Source organism: Schistocerca gregaria, chromosome 1 (assembly GCF_023897955.1).
Source record: "Schistocerca gregaria isolate iqSchGreg1 chromosome 1, iqSchGreg1.2, whole genome shotgun sequence".
In the NCBI taxonomy this organism is placed as follows: Eukaryota; Metazoa; Arthropoda; class Insecta; order Orthoptera; family Acrididae; genus Schistocerca; species Schistocerca gregaria.
Window position 1 is genome coordinate 347787622 of NC_064920.1, and position 18297 is coordinate 347805918.

Consider the following 18297-nt stretch of genomic DNA (forward strand, 5'->3'; position numbering starts at 1 on the left):
ATTCAGTCTCTTATTCAAGTTGTTTAGGTATATCTCCCACTGCAGATCTGCCTGAAGATGAATACTTATAAATTTTGTATGACTGACTTTCGATAATTTTTTTCCTTCGATAATGACACAGGGTTTGCAGGATGGAGATTTTCTGTGGTGTGGAAGTTAACTGCCACAGTTTTTTCATAATTTGTGATGAACTTACTGGTTCTGAACCAATGCATTAAGGTATGCATAAGTGATATTGCAGCCTTCTTCAGATTTTCTTCACTCTGTGATTTAATTAGAACATTCATGTCATCGGTAGAGTACAGTATTTCCATCATGTATTTTACTAATCAAGTCCTTTACATTCAGCAGAAATAGGACAGGTCCCCGAACAGTACCTTGTGGATTCCATACTTGATTTTCTCCTCATTATTGTAAAAACACTAATAACCGTCCAAACGTCAACTGAAGTGTACCGGACAGCTAATTAGCTAAGGTTATGGCACGATTCATACTACCTTCCTGCCACGTTGCACTACTCACAGTTATACTGATAACTAAACTGGTGATTTCCACCCACTTCGTTATTTAACTGTAACCCTTTCTGGAGTATTCGATATGGAAAAATAACTGTCAGTTATTTATAACCGTTAAAAATAACGGCTATACAAAAATAATTGTAACCGTGATAAAGGTTACTCCAAAATAACCATTGGGCTCTTGGACAACTACATAGGATTTGTTGCACCTGTGTGAACAGTAGCTCACGATGCCACAAGCTGTGGCGCCATATTAGATGCGTGTGTGTACCCAGCTTAACTGTCTGACAGCACGTCCCTTTAAGAGCTGTTATAAATCACTGGCGTATAAATACTGTAGTTTTAAATTTACGTATCTAGGAAATAGCTGAAAACTTTAGGTTGAATAGTCTTACTTAGCCTTTAAAAACTCTCTTACTAGGTTCATTATTTGTTGGAAAAGATAAATAAAAAATGAAATAAAGCGATATATGTGGAAGGATTTAATTTGTTGCAGGCTGTGGCTTTTTTACGAAAATTACACAGCTTAACATAAGCAGAATGTAGAAATGGCAAATTAACGAATAGAATTACAAATGTTTGTTTGATTCTATCGATTTCATATATCGATTCTGAACTCGGAATGCTGAATTAAACATATCCGGTGTTTTGATGTGTGTTATTTGCCACTTGATTTAGCTGTCAACGGGAATGTAAACTCGCGTGATAATCATGATACGGTGTGATCATACGTTAGAGCGATGTGTTCGTTACATTGCAATACAGGAAACTAACACCGTCATTACTGTTGTCAATGTTAAATTAATAAGATGAAAAATGCTGCAGTTTTGGAAGAAAAATGGTTTGTCATAACAGTACGACCTTAAATTTATCAGAAAAGATTCATATTTATATGTATTTTGGAGATATATGATCAATGTTTACACTTGCAAGTGAACAGAATAATTTTATATTTTGAACTTTTTGTTGTAAGATTGCTGGCAATCCGCGTAACTATAAAAAGTATTTCACAATATATTTTGTAGGGATGAAGGATGCCAGTCATTCCAATGCTAATTCTCCGTCGAGGACGACCGATGCACCAAACCCATCAATATACAATGGAGATGTATCAAATGATGTTTTGCATTCTGGGCCTTTGTCATGTTATAGCGAAAGTGAACTGACAATTGGCGATTTAGGTTTGTGGCCTTTGTACTTCTTCGTTGTGTAACATACAGTATTTTAACGCACTTTTAATGCAGGTAACTGCTTTGTGAAAATAGATGTTTCAGCTGGTGTAATCGTTGCACAACAATTAGAGATGACAATATGAAATATGCAATGTTTCTTGCTACTTGCTTATTAATAGAAGTGATATTTGTAATTTTTTCAGGCGATTCGGACCAGAGAACAAAAGGCAATAACTCCCATTCACGCTTATCTAAAACTCTAGCAGAGGTCTTGGCTGATAAAGGTGCCCTGGGATATTTTATTCAGTATTTGGAAGCAAGAGGATATGTTGCACTCATCAAATTTTGGCTTGATGCAGAAAGTTTTCGTGCAGCATCATCCGCCGAGATTAGATGTTCAACTGACACACCTGACATGCAGGTGACACGGGAAATGTTGGAGGCCGAGTGTACCAGCAGCAAAGAATCGCCACACCACGAAGAACGCAATGTTGTTTCACTACAAACAGCATATAGCAGCTTGTCTGTGGATTGTGTTGAAAATAGTGAGAGTGCGAACACTGCACCAAAGGGTAGCACTCACTCTTTGATAGTTAGTAGTACTTTATCAACTGCTTCACACACTACATATTATGATGCTCATTCACATATGTTTGGTTGTGCAAGTGGAACATCGAACAAAAATTTTCCATCAGATTTAAAGGACTGTGGAGAGACCTGTTCAGATGTCAGTGATATTTCGAATAGTTCTGAAAATAAAACAAGTTGTGTTACCCCAGACATTGGTGCTGGCAGTAGGATTAATAGTTACCAGCTACAGACAATTGGTGATGGCTACGAAAGCAAAAAAGAATCAAGTAGTGGAACAGTGGCAAGATGGGCAAGTGGAGCTGTCAGCCCAATTCATCAAGCAGCATCACCAACACGTGCTGTAAAACTCATTGAAGCAACTTTGCATGATGCAGTTAGAATATTTAGGAAGTATTTCACTCACAATGCCCGTTACCGGATTCGAATTCCAGAGGAAATAAGGAATAGAATGATTTCTGCAATTTGTAGAGAAGGTGGAATGGTAGGAATTGATTGTTTTAATGAATGCCAAGACCTCGTCTTTCACATAATGGAAAGAGAGTAAGTATTTCTTGCCAAGATAAACATTCTTGGTAGATAATTATCTTTAAAAAACTTCTGATTTTGAATGAAAGTTAACTGTATATTGCTATAAAATACGGGAAATAATGATTGATAATTTAGTTTCTCTGATTGTATCAGAATAATATTGTACTTCTGCAGTCCATACCACCACACTCTTGTCTCATTGTTTTGGCCATGGTGTTGGTGAGTTGTCTAAAAGAGGCATAATACATGGACTGTGCCATTAATGTGGATTGATTTATACATTTTTAATAGTTTTTTTGCATGATATTTGACAATGTAACCAGTGTTAAGTTTGTTACAAGGAGGTTACATCAAATTCCATGAAAATCATCAGACCAGAAGACCTTGGAAAGAATAAGTCACTCATCGTCTCGCATAGTCATCTGGGTTTATTTTACCTTCTGTGGTTTCCTCAAATTGTGACAACAAAATTCTTGATAGCCTCGAATGAAAAGTGTTTCTTATTGTGGTACTATCAAAATGTGAAACAGTCGTTTATTACATAGTTACTAGATCTGCATCCATTACCAATGACAACTTGACAGACTGTGTAAAAATTACATTCTTTATTGTATTACATATAAAGAAAATTACTTGCAACAAGAGGAAATAAAACAGATGGAAAAACAATATCTTGTTGTCCAATCACTTGAATCATGATTGAAAAATTCTCCAACAGAATGTAATGGGTGCTCTTTCGAGTTGTGTACAATTTTCCTTCTGAATAATCCTGGCAGCAGATGATGTTTTTCTCGAAGCAATCTGTTGAACAACTGTTGGACAACTGCCATGTGTTTATAAGAGGGTAATCCCTAAAGTAAGGTCTCCTATTTTTTTATAGGTGCTTAGACCTGTATATTTCTGCAATGGTTTACATCATTTTACAGCTTGAACATATAGCTATTTTTTGATATAATCACCATTTGTGTTGGTGCATTTTTGTAGATGCTGTGGCAGTTTCTGTATGCCCATGTCATACCAGCTCACTGCCATGCTGTTACAGAAAAATGCATCAACAGAAATGGTGATTATGTCGAAAAATAGCTAAATGTTCTAGCAGTAAACTGATGTAAACCATTGTCGAAATAAACAGGTCTATGTACTTATAAAAAAAAATAGGAGACCTTACTTTTGGGATTACCCTCGTCTCTTGGTAAACCCATGTTTCTCTTGTTGTGGGTGTGTTTTCTGTTATGTATTCCTTATGGTTTTCTTATACATTGATGACGCATCAAAATGCAAACTATCTGCAAATTAACATTATTCATAACCAAATGATTATAGGTCTGTAGTGGTCCAGTTTTTCTCTTGATGTGATGAACCTCACAGCTTATTTTTTTCCCCCTTTTTTTAAGCATAGGTTTCACTGCAGCCTGCATTGTGTCCCATTATAACAAACTTGTCAGCTACTACACCCTTTAGTCTTTTCAGAAGGTATATCACATGGGAGAAGAGAACTTTGAGAACACATACACGGTGTGCTCATTCGTTGACAGTTTGCTGTCAATCATGAAGTCCAGCAGTTTCAGAGCCTTGATTTTATCCTGGGGAAAACCGGAGTTTGCAGTGCCACCTGTTATCTGTGACCAGTAAATACTATCAACGTAGTGGGCACCCCGATTTTGAGCGTATACAGTATGGTGATTGTGACAGTGTATTACACATGCAAACATACACAAATAAAAAACACTTAATTTCAGGTGGATGATTGACTGATCTGGCCTTGTAACATCAACTAAAATGACCTAGCTGTGCTGGTACTGCGAACTGCTGACAGCAAAGGAAAACTACAGCCATAATGTTTCCTGAGGGCTGCAGTCTACTGTATGGTTAAATGATGATTGCATTCTCTTTGGCAAAATATTCTGGAGTTAATATAGTTCCCCACTGAGATCTCCGGATGGGGTCTACTCGGGAGGAAACAAAACTGGCATTCAACGGATTGGAGTGTGGAATGTTAATTGGGTAGGTAGGTTAGAAATTTTAAAAAGGGAAATGGATGGGTTGAAATTGATTATATAGTGAGAATTAGTGAATTTTGGTGGAAGCAGGAACAGGTATTCTGGTCATATGAATTCAGTAACAAAAGTTAAATAGAACTAATAGAGCAGGTTTCACAATGAAAATAATAATAATAGGAACTCAAGTAAGCTATCATGAACAGCAGAGTGAGCATATCATTGTAGCCAAGGTAGGCACAAAGCCCACATCCACCACAGTAGTATAAGTTAATGTCCCAACTAGCCCTGCAGATGATCAAGTGGTTGAAGTAGTATATGATCAGATAAAAGAAATTATTCCGATAGTTGATGGAGATGGAAACTTAATGTGATGGGGGACTGGAATTCAACCATAGGAAAATGAGTAGAAGGAAAAATAGTAGTGAATATGGACTCTGAGAAAGGAATGAAAGAGGAAGCTGCCTGGTGGAATTTTGCACAGAGCATAATATTATCATCATTAACGTTTGGTTTAGGAATCATCGAAGGTGGTGTGGAAGAAACCTGGAGACAACGAAAGGTTTCAGATTGACTATATAATAACAAGACAGAGATTTTGGATCCAGATTTTAAATTGTAAGACATTTCAAGGGGTAGATGTGGACTCTTGACCAGTTTATTGGTTACTAATTGTAGATTAAAACCAAAGAAATTGCAAAAAGATGAGAAATTAAAATTGGGACCTGAATGTTGAAAGAACCAGAGGTTGTTGAGAATTTCAGTGCGAGCATTAGCGAATGATTGACTAGAACAAGGGAAAAGAATACTGTGGAAAATGAATGGGTAACTTTGAGAGATGAAATAATGAAGACAGGTGAAGATAAAATAAGTTAAATGACAAGGCCTGGTAGAAATCCCTGGGTTACTCAGGAGATACTGAAATTAATTGATGGAGGGCAAAATATAAAAATGCGGCAAATAAAGCAGGCAAAAGGGAATACAAACATCTAAAAAATGAGATTGGCAGGAAATGCAAAATGGCTAACCAGGAATGGCTATATAGGACAAACGTTAGAATTTAGAAGCTTATATCATTAGGGGCTAAATAGATACTGCTTACAGGAAAGTTAAAGAGGCCTTTGGAGAAAAGAGAAGCAGTGGTATGAATATCAAGAGCTCAGAAGGAGAAACTAAGTAAAGAATGGAAAGGTGGAAGGGAGACATACTTGCAGGCAGAGGACAGAGATGGCAGCAGCGGCGGCGGTGGTGGTGGTGAAATCTGAGACACGACATTGTGAGAAGACTATGACAGAGTACCACAAGACCTAAGTCAGAACAAGCCCCCACGGGTAGACGACATTCCATCAGACCTAGGTGATAGCGTTGGGAGAGCCTCGAGAGATGATATTGACAGACCTCAAAGTTTTTATTTGTTCTCCCTGGACTTTAATTCCTATCCTAAATTTTTATTTGGTTTCCTGTACTGCATGCTTAATGTGCAGACTGACTAACTTCAGGGATACGCTACTACTATGTCTAAACTCTCTTTTCAACCACTGTTTACGTTTCATATATTGCTATTTGTATGATTAACTTCTGATTTCTGTACAATATGTAAATAGCCTTTTGCTCCCTATATTTTAATCCTGCTACCTTCAGAATTTTGAAGAGAGTATTCCAATCACATTGTCAAAATCTTTCTGTAAGTCTGCAAATACTGTAAACATAGGTGTGCCTTTTCATAATCTATTTTCTAGAGTCGGCTTCTACCAGTTTCTCCGTATTTCTGTAAAGGATTTGTGTTAGTCTTTGGAACCATGACTTATTAAAGTGATAGTTCGGTATTATTCACACCTGTCAGCCCCATCTTTCTTTGGAATTGGAGAGATTATATTTTTCTTGAAATCTGTGAGGGTATTTCGCCTGTCTTGTACACCTTGCACTCCAGATGGAAGACTTTTGTCATGGTGGTCACTCCCAAGGCTATTAGTAGAGCTGACGGAATGTTGTCTACCCGTGGGGCCTTGTTTTGACTTACATCTTTCAGTGCTGTGTCAAATTCTTCTCACAGTGTCACATCTCCGATTTCATCATCATCATCATCATCATCATCGTCCTCATCCATTTCTATAACACTGCCTGGAAGTTTGCTCCGTTGTAAAGACCGTCTATATTCTCCTTCCACCTATCAGCTTTACCTTCTTTGCTTAGGACTGGTTTTCCATCTGAGCTCTTGATAATCATACCACTGCTTCTCTTTTCTCCAAAGACCTCTTTAATTTTCCTGTAGGCAGTATCTGTCTTTCCCCTAATGATATAAGCTTCTACATTCTTACATTTGTCCTATAGCCATTCCTGGTTAGCCATTTTGCATTTCTGTCAATCTAATTTTTTAGGCATTTGTATTCCCTTTTTCCTGCTTTATTTGTCGCATCTTTATATTTTCTCCTTCCATTAGTTAATTTCAGTAACTCCTGTGTCACCCAAGAATTTCTACAAGGCCTTGTAGTTACCTATTTGATCCTCAGCTGTCTTCAGTATTTCATCTCTCAAAGCTACCCATTCGTCTTCGATAGTATTGCTTTCCCCTGTTCTCATCAATCGTTCCCTAATGCTCCCACTGAAACTCTCAACACTGTTTTGAAGTTCCTTCAGGTTTAGCCTACAGCTCATAACCAGTAAATTCTGGTTGGAGTTCACATGTGCTCCTGGAAATGTCTTACAATTTAAATTCTGGTTCCTAACTCTCTGTCTTACTATTATCTAATCAGTCTGAGACATTCTAGTGTCTCCAGGTCTCTTCCACATTTACAACGTCTGTTCGAAAAATTCCAAAACTTTGTCCTCAAAATTTTTCTATGCTTACGTGTTACTTATTGTGTGTGGTCTCCTTTGAAATATTCTCCTTCACAATTGGTACACCACTCGCAATGCCATTTCCACTTCTGGAAGCAGTCTTGATCTGCTTCTTTCTGGACTGTGTGAAGCGCTGTCTGCTAATTTTCTTTTATCTTATGTATCATTGCAAATCTTCATCCTTTCAGTGGGGTTTTCAACTTTGTGGGGGAAGGAAGTCCTCTGGAACAATGTCGGGAGAGTATGGATGATGAGGCAGCACAGTGATTGCCTTTTTTGCACAATAGTCATCCACCAACAGGGATGAATGTGCGGATGTTATCATGATGCAAAAGCAATGAATTGCCATATTCTTCTCACATTTTCTCGCAGGCATCCTGATAGTACCACTGATTAACAGTTTCTCCTTGTGGCATGAATTCCTGGCATGAGCATCTTCGGTAGACGTTGAAGGGTATACTGAACGAGGGCAATCTTTATCTTCTGTCCAACAATTTTTAAACCTTGTGAACCATTGGTAACATCGTGTGTGGCTTAAGTATCCATTACAGTAGGCTCCTTGCATCATTTGGTGTTTCCCTGTAAATATTTTCGTGAATTACACTCAAAATTTAATGCAGATAGAGTTGCTTCTCTAACTCTGTCATCTAAAAATTCGCAAACTGTGTGACACAACACTATACTCAGTACAGCACTGAACAACAACTAACAGATATACAACAATGAAATTTTCAGCAGTTACACATTAAACACAGGCATGTGCAGGGATGCCACCTGTATTTCGCACCAACACACCATTGGCACAAAATTGTGAATGTTCCAGAATTTTGTGAACAGATCTTGTACACCTTCTTTGATAATTCACAAACAAACTATTAGCGATGATTAATTTGTGTTCTCTACAAAATTCTACCAGGTAGCTTCCTCTTTCATTCCGTTCCCCCAGCTCATCTTCATATACTAATTTTTCTTCTCTTCCTTTTTCTACCACTGAATTCCATTCTCCCATCACAGTCAAGTTCTTCTCTCCCTTAACTACCTGAATAATTTCCTTTATCTAATCATAAATTTTTTTCAATCTCATCATCATCTGCAGAGTTAGTTGTCATATAAACTCGTATCACTGTAGTGGATACGGGCTTCATGTCTGTCATAGCTATGGTAATGCATTCGCTATGTTGTTCATAATGGCTTACCTGGATTATTAATTATGAAATCTACTCCATTAGCCCTACATGCATTTGTATTTAGAACTCTTCATTTACCTGACCAGAAGTCAAGTTTTCTCGTGCCATCGTACTTCACTAAGTCTCACTATATTTAACTTCAACCTATCCTAGCTGACTGGTTGTGGGGTGCAGACAGGGTATTCTTCTTCTTCTTCTTCTTCTTCTTCTTCTTCTTCTTCTTTTTTTTTTTTTTTAAATATGGCACTCCATCCAATCAATATGATGGTAGTTGTAGGAAACTCAGAAGTATCAGTGTAAGATTGAAAGAAATGCCTGACCCAGGCAAGAATATTAAAATCCAAGATGTTAATTACTGAAGCATTCACAGCAGTGTTTCAGAGTTCTAAGTGCTCCTGAGAGGCAGTGTAGCTCACATACTACTCGGTACAGAAAGTTGGTTGAAACCTGAAAATGATTGCAGTGAAATTTTGGGGGAAATTTAATTGCATGTCGCAAAGATAGGGTAATGAAGGTTGTGTATTTATCGCAGAAGACAAGGAACTCAAATCCACTGAAATAGAAATAGAAAGTGCATGTGAGATTGTATGGCAAAGACTCAGCATGAGGGGTTGGCATAAAATGGTAATTCCATCCTTCAATTGCTCAACACACTTATCTCCTGAGGTAATTGAAAACTTTAGAGAGAACCTCATTGCAGTTGTACAGTTCCTCAATCATACTGCAATCATAGATATTGACTTTAATCATCCAGCAATCAATTTGAAAATTCACAATTTTGTTAGTGTTATGTGAGACATGATTGCCTTCTCTTAAAACACCTGGAACTGGTAGCTCGAAACCCCACTCATGATTGATATGCATTGAAACAATAGCTACAAATACACATAGTCTCTTTGACGATATCCACACTGAAACTGATAGCAGTGACCCTGAGGCAACAGTGATTACCAGAACAACCAAAACAAGCAGAAAGATATATATGTTCAGTAAACTAGATTAAAAATCAGTAGTGCCTTATCTCAGTGAGGAACTTGAAACTTTCAGCATAGGGCAGAAACATGTGGAGGAAATACGGTTCAAGTTTAAGAGAATAATTGACTGTACACTGGATAGATATGTACACAGAAAATCAGTTCATAATGGGAGGGACCCTCCATGGTATACAGTCACTGTAGAGAAACTTATAAAGAAATAGAGATTATTGCATAATAGGTATAAAACAAAGCGTAGGGCTATAGATATGCAGATGCTGAATGAAACATGTCTGGCTGTCAAAAGAGCAATGTGTGAAGCCTTCAGTGACAACCATAGTAGAATACTGTCAGGTGATCTTTCACAAAACCCAAAGAAATTCTGGTTGTTTTTCAAAACCTGTTAGTGACACCAACGTTAGTGGCCAGGACCAGTAGCATTGGTGTGCTAAATTTCAGCCAAATCTTAGACTATTGGCTGGAACATTTTTTCAAATTGGTTGAATTGACATGGAATGACCCCTTTACAAAGAAAAACCCAGCCAAGTTGACCCCGTTTAATCCTTGTACCACTGAAAAGTTGAGGGAAATTAGTATTAGTGTTAGTGGTGATGAGAAACAGCTGAAATTGTACAAAGATCCAAGGACTGGTGGACTCCCAATCAGATAGTAGAAGTGATCAAGAAAATTACTGTCCAATATCTTTGACATCGATTTGATGTAGAGACCATATTGTGAGATCAGACATAATGAGTTATCTTGAACAGAACGATCTCCTCAATGCTGATCAGCATGGATTCTGAAAACATCAGTCATTTGAAACTCAAATTGTACTCTTCTCACATGACATACTGAAAGCTTTGGATCAAGGCAGTCAGGTAGAAGCAGTATTTTTTTATTTTTGAAAAACATTTCACTCAGTACCACACCTATGCTGACTGTCAAAAGTATGGCCATCTGGGGGTGTCAAGTAAAATTTGTGACTGGACTGATGACCTCTCAGTAGGATGGACACAGCCTGTTATCCTGGATTGAGAATAATCACCATGTGTAGAAGTAAGCTCAGATGTGCCCCAGGGATGTGTGTTGGGAGCATTGCTGTTCATGTTGCCGTGCAGATAATATTAATAGCAAACTCAAACTGTTTGCAGATGACACACTTATCTGTAATGAAGAGCTCTCTAAATGAGGCTGCAAAAATATTCAGTCAGATCTTGATAAGATTCCAAAGTGGTGCAAAGATTGGCAGCTTGCTTTAAATGTTCAGAATGTAAAATTGTGCACTTCACAAAATGAAAAACTGTAGTATTCTATGATTATAAAATTAGTGTGTCACAGTTGGAATCGGTCAGCTCATACAAATACCTGGTCGTTACACTTTGTAAGGATATGAAATGTAATGATCACATCAGCTCAGTGGTGAGTAAATCAGGTTGTAGACTCTGGTTTACTTGTATAATATTTTGGAAGTGCAATCGATCTACAAAGGAGATTGCTTACGAATCACTTGTGTGACCCAATGTAGAACATTGCTCTAGTGTATAGGACCCATATCAAATAGGGCTAACGGGGGATACTGAATGTATACTCAGAAGGGCCGCACGAATGGTCAGAAGTTTGCTTGACCCATGGGATAGTGTTACAGAGATGCTGAAGAAACTGAAATAGCAGACTCTTGAAGCTAGGTGCAAACTGTCTTGAGAAAGCCTATTAATAAAGTTTCAAGAATCGACTTTAAATGATGATTCAGTCAATATACTACAACCACTTTCATATTGGTCACATAGGCATTGTGAGGACAAGGTTAGAATAATTACAGCGTGCACAAAGGCATTCAGACAATCTTTCTTCCCATGCACCATACATGAATGGAACAGGAACAAACCCTAATAACTGGTACAATGGGATATAACCTCTGTCACACACTTCACGATGGTTTGCATAATATAGAAATAGGTGTAAATGTAGATCCATTACCCTTTTTAAATTTTTGTATTCGCTAGCCCAGTTAAATAATCTTAATATTCCACACTCTGATCTCCAGATGATCACGTCCTTCCTAGTAGTTTCTCCCTGGAAACACAAATAGGGGACTATTTTTACATCCGGAGAATTTTACCCAAGAGGATGACATCACCATTTAATCATGCAGTAGAGTTGCATGCCCGTGCAAAAATGATAGCTGTAGTCTCTCCTTGCTTTGTCATCCGCAGTACCAGCATGGATGACTACTAGTCACAGTCCAACATAATTAGTTACATTGCTAAAATCCATAAAAATTGCATTAATACCAATTTTGAAGCACACGAAACTAACTCTATCTCCCCCCTCCCTCTCTCGGCATATAGTGGTATGTGGTCTTAGATGTAACAGTTTGTTCTATCTCATATCTTCTCAACAAATGGGAACTTTACATATTCTGCAGTTAGTCCAAACAACTGCAGGAATTTAATCGTGCTCAACATGTCATTCTGCAGGCATTACAGGATGTCCGACACCAACCCGTTTGTTTTGACCCATAACATCTCAATATGGCAGAAATTGCTACTTCTAGTGTAAACAAAGTGAGGACAATGATGTCATTACATACACACGCCATCAAATGTGAACAAAAATAAAAATGATACACTAACATCTTACTCCAAAAATAAAATTAAACTAATGGGACAACCACAGAAAATTGGGGGTTTAGGGCAGGGACAAGTTAAATATACAGCAATAAAAGACACTGCACCATCACAAAGTAAATAATATAAAAAAATTAAATTACAGCATTCCCCTACACCAACAAAACACATATAGCTCAACCGCAGCTACCGATACAAAAAAATCAACACCTACAACCCTGAAAAGTGGAACCAAAATGCCAACAACTCGAAAACCCAAATACCCCATATTCACTGCATCAATTAAAACACAACCGACCTGCCTAAATATACCACACACAAAACATCACAATTACTATAGAATAAGACCAAAACAACCCACGTCGTTGCCACAAATATGATGCATAACATATTCAGCAATAAGTCGGAACCTCTACAGAAACTGCATGCCAGGCATCATATTAACACCCATCTCAGAATGTAATGATTGACTCGTTAACTTCACTGTCATATCCTTACCTGACCAAAAAGCAATAAAAAATGACTTTTCTTTTTGCACAACAAGAACCAAACTAATCAGACCGAACAAAAATGCCAAACACATAAAAAAAAAACATAACTTACTGAAAACACTCTCGCACTCATGTTTCCACACCAACTAACCATACTCAAAACCACATTAGCATGATGACAACCAAAACTCAAATGAATCCAATACCACACGTTAAACTCGGCACATCCACATCCACAACCAAATGGTACCATTAAACACAACCAACTCAAACTCTGTGCTGTTGTGATGTCACACACACCACAACCATTACATCACGGGTCAAAGCAGATGGGTGGAATTGATTGTTTCCATGCATGCAGTGATCTACTTGTGAACTTCATTGTCATACCTGTAACTAACCAAAAATTAAACTTTTTCAGTCTGCAATCACAAATAACACATCACACTAATAATTCCGAACATGAAAACAATTCTATTGCCTATAACTGCCAACATCAAAATAATTTTCTAACAAATCGCCACAAATACTTTCAGTGTACAAACTACATCACCCTCAATTGAATTAGAAACTTAAACATCCCACCCTAGAGAGAACCATTGTATACTCCAACATGCCCTCTGCAAACACAATTTATTTGAAATACACCATGCCACCATGGCGTCACACAACACTTGATTGTCACAAATCAAACCAGATGGGTGGCACTGCAAATTTTAGCTGACACATAATCCTGGCCTCCAATGTTACTGGGGCTCCACATCAGCTGATGATGTTTGTTCTAAATCTCTTTCCATTTTATTTTTCATGAATCACTCTGTGATGTTTTCAAAGAATACGTTTATTGCTAGAATTTGTTATGCAGCAGCTTTTCCTTTGGCAAAAAGTATGGGGTCTTCAGCAAACCATACCATGTTGTTATTACAATCTTTGTCATTGACATAGATAAGGAACAGATGAGGTCCTATATCAGATTCATGGTATACATCATGTTCTAAGTTTTTTGAGAGATTGCTCCATGGATTGACATACCTGTCTTTGGTTTTCAAGATAAGATTGAAGAGTTGTTATAACAACATTTTCAATTACATAACACTTCAGCTTACTAAGCAGTATGTCAAATGAGATGCAGTAAAATTCTTTGCTGGGGTCACAGTGTCAGTGTCTTCAAAGTCCTGCCTTCTGTGTTAATTAAGTCCACTATTGCTGTAATTGTAAATTTTCCTTCATGAAAATCACAGTGTGTATCCTGGAATAGTTTTTTCAGAGCAACTTTAATCTGGTATTTCTGTGCAGACACTGTAACTTAAGCCAAAAGGGAAATTATTGAATTTGTTCTGAAACTGAACACTTCACATAGGTAACCTTTTTTATAGACTAGTTCTGTCTGTTCCATTTTCAGGAATTCTGGGAAGACAGCACAGGATAAAATATTTGTTGATTACTGTGAGTAGAGGTTAAGCAAGCTCCTGCATAATTTTCTTTAGGACTGTGCAGAACATGCCGTAGATACCTGCACTCTCTCAACGTTTGTTTGAAATCACTGTTTTTATGATGTTGTTGTGATGTACTTCTTTCCAATGTGTAATAGCCTATTTTTTATGATCTGTAGGATCTAAATTTGGGTATGAGGCTTGGTATTTTTCACAATTATAATAAAGAACTGCAGGAATTTCTTTCTGGTGGAGGTAGGTTTCTTCCTGTGCTCATTTATCAGATACCAAGTTGTTTTATATGTATTATGAGCCTCCATAATGAATCTGTCATTGCATTTCTTTTTTGCACCATCCTCTCATTCTCTGTAAATTCTCGTGACTCGTAAGTAATTGCAGTTCATGTAGCATATAGTAGATCTGCAACTGGAAGTTCTACAACTCTTCATATGGTCTCTGAATAATAAACAACAAATTCATGTAGTTCAGGTGCAGACCATATCTTCTCCTCAATAGTTCTTCCCTACCTTGTGATGTACACACGGGATTGTTCATGGAGTTATTGGAACATGTAATCAAAATTTGTTCTTAGGGTTTGGAACATACATTGAAGTGAGTCACTGACCCCTATTTCTGCAATTTTCTTCTGCCAGTTTACACCAGACCGTGCTGCTTTCAGTTCATTTAGTCCCTCTTCTCTGATAAATCTTTTACTGGATGTGTAACTGGAGTGTCATATGCCTTTCTTGCTCTTCACACTGAGTTCAATTACTACACACTGTGATCTGCTCTCAGTGGTTCAACTATGATGATATTACATGCTCAAGTATTGAGGTTGGTGATAAGTGTCTGTACAGGTGTCACTCCTTGTTGGGAGGTGGTTTGCTACAAACAGCCCGCAGCTGTTTGTTAAGCTTATAAATACCATTTCTCTAGTACTTCCACCACCAGTATATGCACTGTAATCATTACACAATACAATGTGAGACTTTAGGTGTATATGGAAAGATAAACAGTTCTCCATCTATACAGTAAAGTTTTCAAAGTTATTGTTTGGTGAATATGCTCAGAGATAACAATGGGATCAAAGTTTCTTATCAGTAGTTATCAGTAGTGCAACCAGTGCAAGATCCATGTCTGTACAAAAGTTTTTAAATCAGTTTCCTTTAGCATAAGATTTCTATTGGCATACCACACTCACCACCATGGGTTGTAGTTATTCAGTACAATATCCAAATATTCAGTTCAACTGTAGTTGTCACCTGTTTCAATCAGCCAGTGGTCACAAGTACATAAAACATCAGGTCTTACTTTTTCTTCAAAAAATGATGAAAGGTCTACCCTTAGATCTTTAAAACACCATACATTAACACTTGTTAAAACTAAAGACGTGCTACTGTCAGTACTAATTTTCTTTCTACACAATATCGTGAAATAACAGTGATTGGGATGTAAAATGTGACACACATATTGGGTCACAAATTCCTAGTTTCAAACAATGAGAGTCCAGGATGGATTAACCCTCTCATGGGCACATTTTTCTGAGCTTATTACAGGTGACAGTTTGTAGTTCAGTGACTTGCTATGAACCACTATGTCATACTGTGCAAAAACAAAAGATTTTAGGCACCCGTTATATTGGAAAATTTATGTGAGAAGATTGCTTCTCTCAGACCATGAGATGATACTATCAAATTTTTAGGATTTTTTATTGTAAATAATTCACACTGCAAAACAAAATAAAAAAAATTTACATCATTGCTAGATTATCTTTTACTCACAAAATATTAACAAAAATTCAATTGCTGGATGTTATGGAACAGTCTGAAACATGGATCTACACAGAAAGCCAACATTACAATTTGAGCATATTTTTCTCATTCTTTTTAATTCTTTTCTTGTACTGCACATACGACAACATCTAAACTTCACACTTTTCTTTGGCAGACATTCACTCTCATTTGAAAGGTCTGAGTTCATCAGGAACACCAATGCTGTCTGCTTTTTTTGAAATGAATACAGCTGGACATCCACGTTGTTTCCTTTATGAGAATCTTGATAATAATTCTCTTGCCAACTGTAAACAGAATGTTAGCTGCTCTACATTTCCTGGGACTGGTGCATGCATTATAAACGCATTCACAATGGCAGCATCAACCAGAAAATAAAAAATTCTGCGCCACCATTTTAGCAATCGCTGTCTGGCTTCATATCATTCTCAAATAGTTGTCAAATGCAACACTACATTTACTGTTTTTCAAAGATGAACACAATTCAAGTACAATCCTTTCACCAAGAGGAATATTGAAAATATTATCTTCCCCTTTTCCACGATAGATCTGGAAGTTCAGCAGATAGCTTGTCTTAGCATCAAAGAGGCACCAGGCCTTGTACCCCCTTTTTATAGACTTCATGGGCATATATTTTTTTATGCTCGATCTTTCCTTGGAGGGTATCATTGCTTCATCAACAGATAATCTGCCTGAATGATTATATGGCTCTAAGAAATTAACATTTAGGGCATCAGTCAGGGATCTCGCTTTATATAGTTTGATATCCATGAGCACCCTTCCTCACTGCCTTCGAATTATAGTTTATATGATGGTTTTATAAAATTCTTTTGAACTGTTTTATAATCATCACTTTTGACACTGATGCAGCATGCAGAAGGGTATCTGAACTCCAGTAATTTGATAAATGTGGCAATTTGTGGATGCTCATAATAAGCAGCCCAATAAATGCTTTTATTTCAGAGTCTGTCGTGTCCACCCAGTTCTTTCTTCTTACAGGTGTTTGAGCTGAGTTGAAAATTGTGTCGCTCTTGGGATCCATACAAGTTTGTTTGTTAGACAATATTCTGAATGATATTTTATTGAAGATCTCAAGAAAATACTCATATGGACAGTTCATTTTAGAGAATGCTTTCTTTAGCAATGCTGAGCTTTCTCTAACAGAAGCTATGTCTAAACACTGAGGTAGTGTTTCATCCCAATCAGTTTTAGCACTCTCATAACTATCACTCGAAGCTTGGAATTTTCTTCGACTCTGTGGGAATGAAACATTGTCTCCTACTGAAGGCACTCATAGAAAAGTAGCAGGAGATTGTGGGTGGATGCTCAGTTTTTACTTTCCTCATCAGTTGAAACATTGTCGGAAACTGACTCAGTCTCAGGAAGTGAAAAGAGGTATTCCAGCACATCTTCCTCTCTGGTAAAATTATTCTGCAGTGAGAAATAGCTAAGCTAAGTGAATATGCCTATTAACACTTCAGTAAACGGGCCTATCATCTACACAAAAAGTTTGAAATAGTGCCAGACCAACTTGGGCCATGGGAGCAAATTTTACCACATGTTTACAACATATTTTTGATGTGTGAGAATTTACTAGCAAATTTCTTTCATGTGTTAAAATATCGAATAAGTATTGTGGAGTTACTTACAAATGCCATTGTCTGCAGATATCCAAGCGAAAATTATGAAATTACATCAAAATGACGTCTACTTGCCACCAGATGGAGCACAACAAACATATAATACTCCATCTGTTGTAGCCAGAGCGACTGCTGGCAGCAACGGGAATTTTCACATGTTTCTAATTCTAGTCCACAGATGGCAGCAACAGCTAGATGTGGGAATGTTAAGTCCTTTGTACCCTGGAGGATATTATAGTATGTGGGAAGGTATCTTCCCATTGCCCATGAAAGGATTAACAACAGTATGGAAGGATGGATTGCTACTCACCACGTAGAGGAGGCATTGGGTTGCATGAAAAGGACTTCGTCTGAAAGCTACATATTTTAGCAGTCCTTTACATTATGCCTGTCCTCAATCAACAGCACTTCTATGTGGTGAGTAGTAATCCATCCTTTCCATATTGTTGTTATTCCAAATCGACTTTAACCTTGTGTAATTGGAAATTATTTGGATAATCAAGACTCTACT

The 18297-nt window shown here is 37.4% G+C and overlaps 1 protein-coding gene across 2 annotated transcripts in view; it reads left to right on the forward strand.

Moving 5' to 3' along the window:
* Positions 1–698: 698 nt before the first annotated feature.
* The window catches only part of LOC126345047 (A-kinase anchor protein 10, mitochondrial), a 101457-nt gene continuing 83858 nt past the window's right edge, over positions 699–18297 (forward strand). The window contains exons 1-3 of one of the 2 annotated variants that reach the window (XM_050002071.1): positions 699–1359; positions 1544–1699; positions 1894–2821. In XM_050002071.1, the coding sequence (XP_049858028.1) occupies positions 1335–1359; positions 1544–1699; positions 1894–2821 (1109 nt within the window). In that variant the 5' untranslated portion in view covers positions 699–1334. Of the gene's footprint in view, positions 1373–1543; positions 1700–1893; positions 2822–18297 lie in introns of both variants that reach the window. The other variant, XM_050002072.1, reaches the window with a different exon arrangement.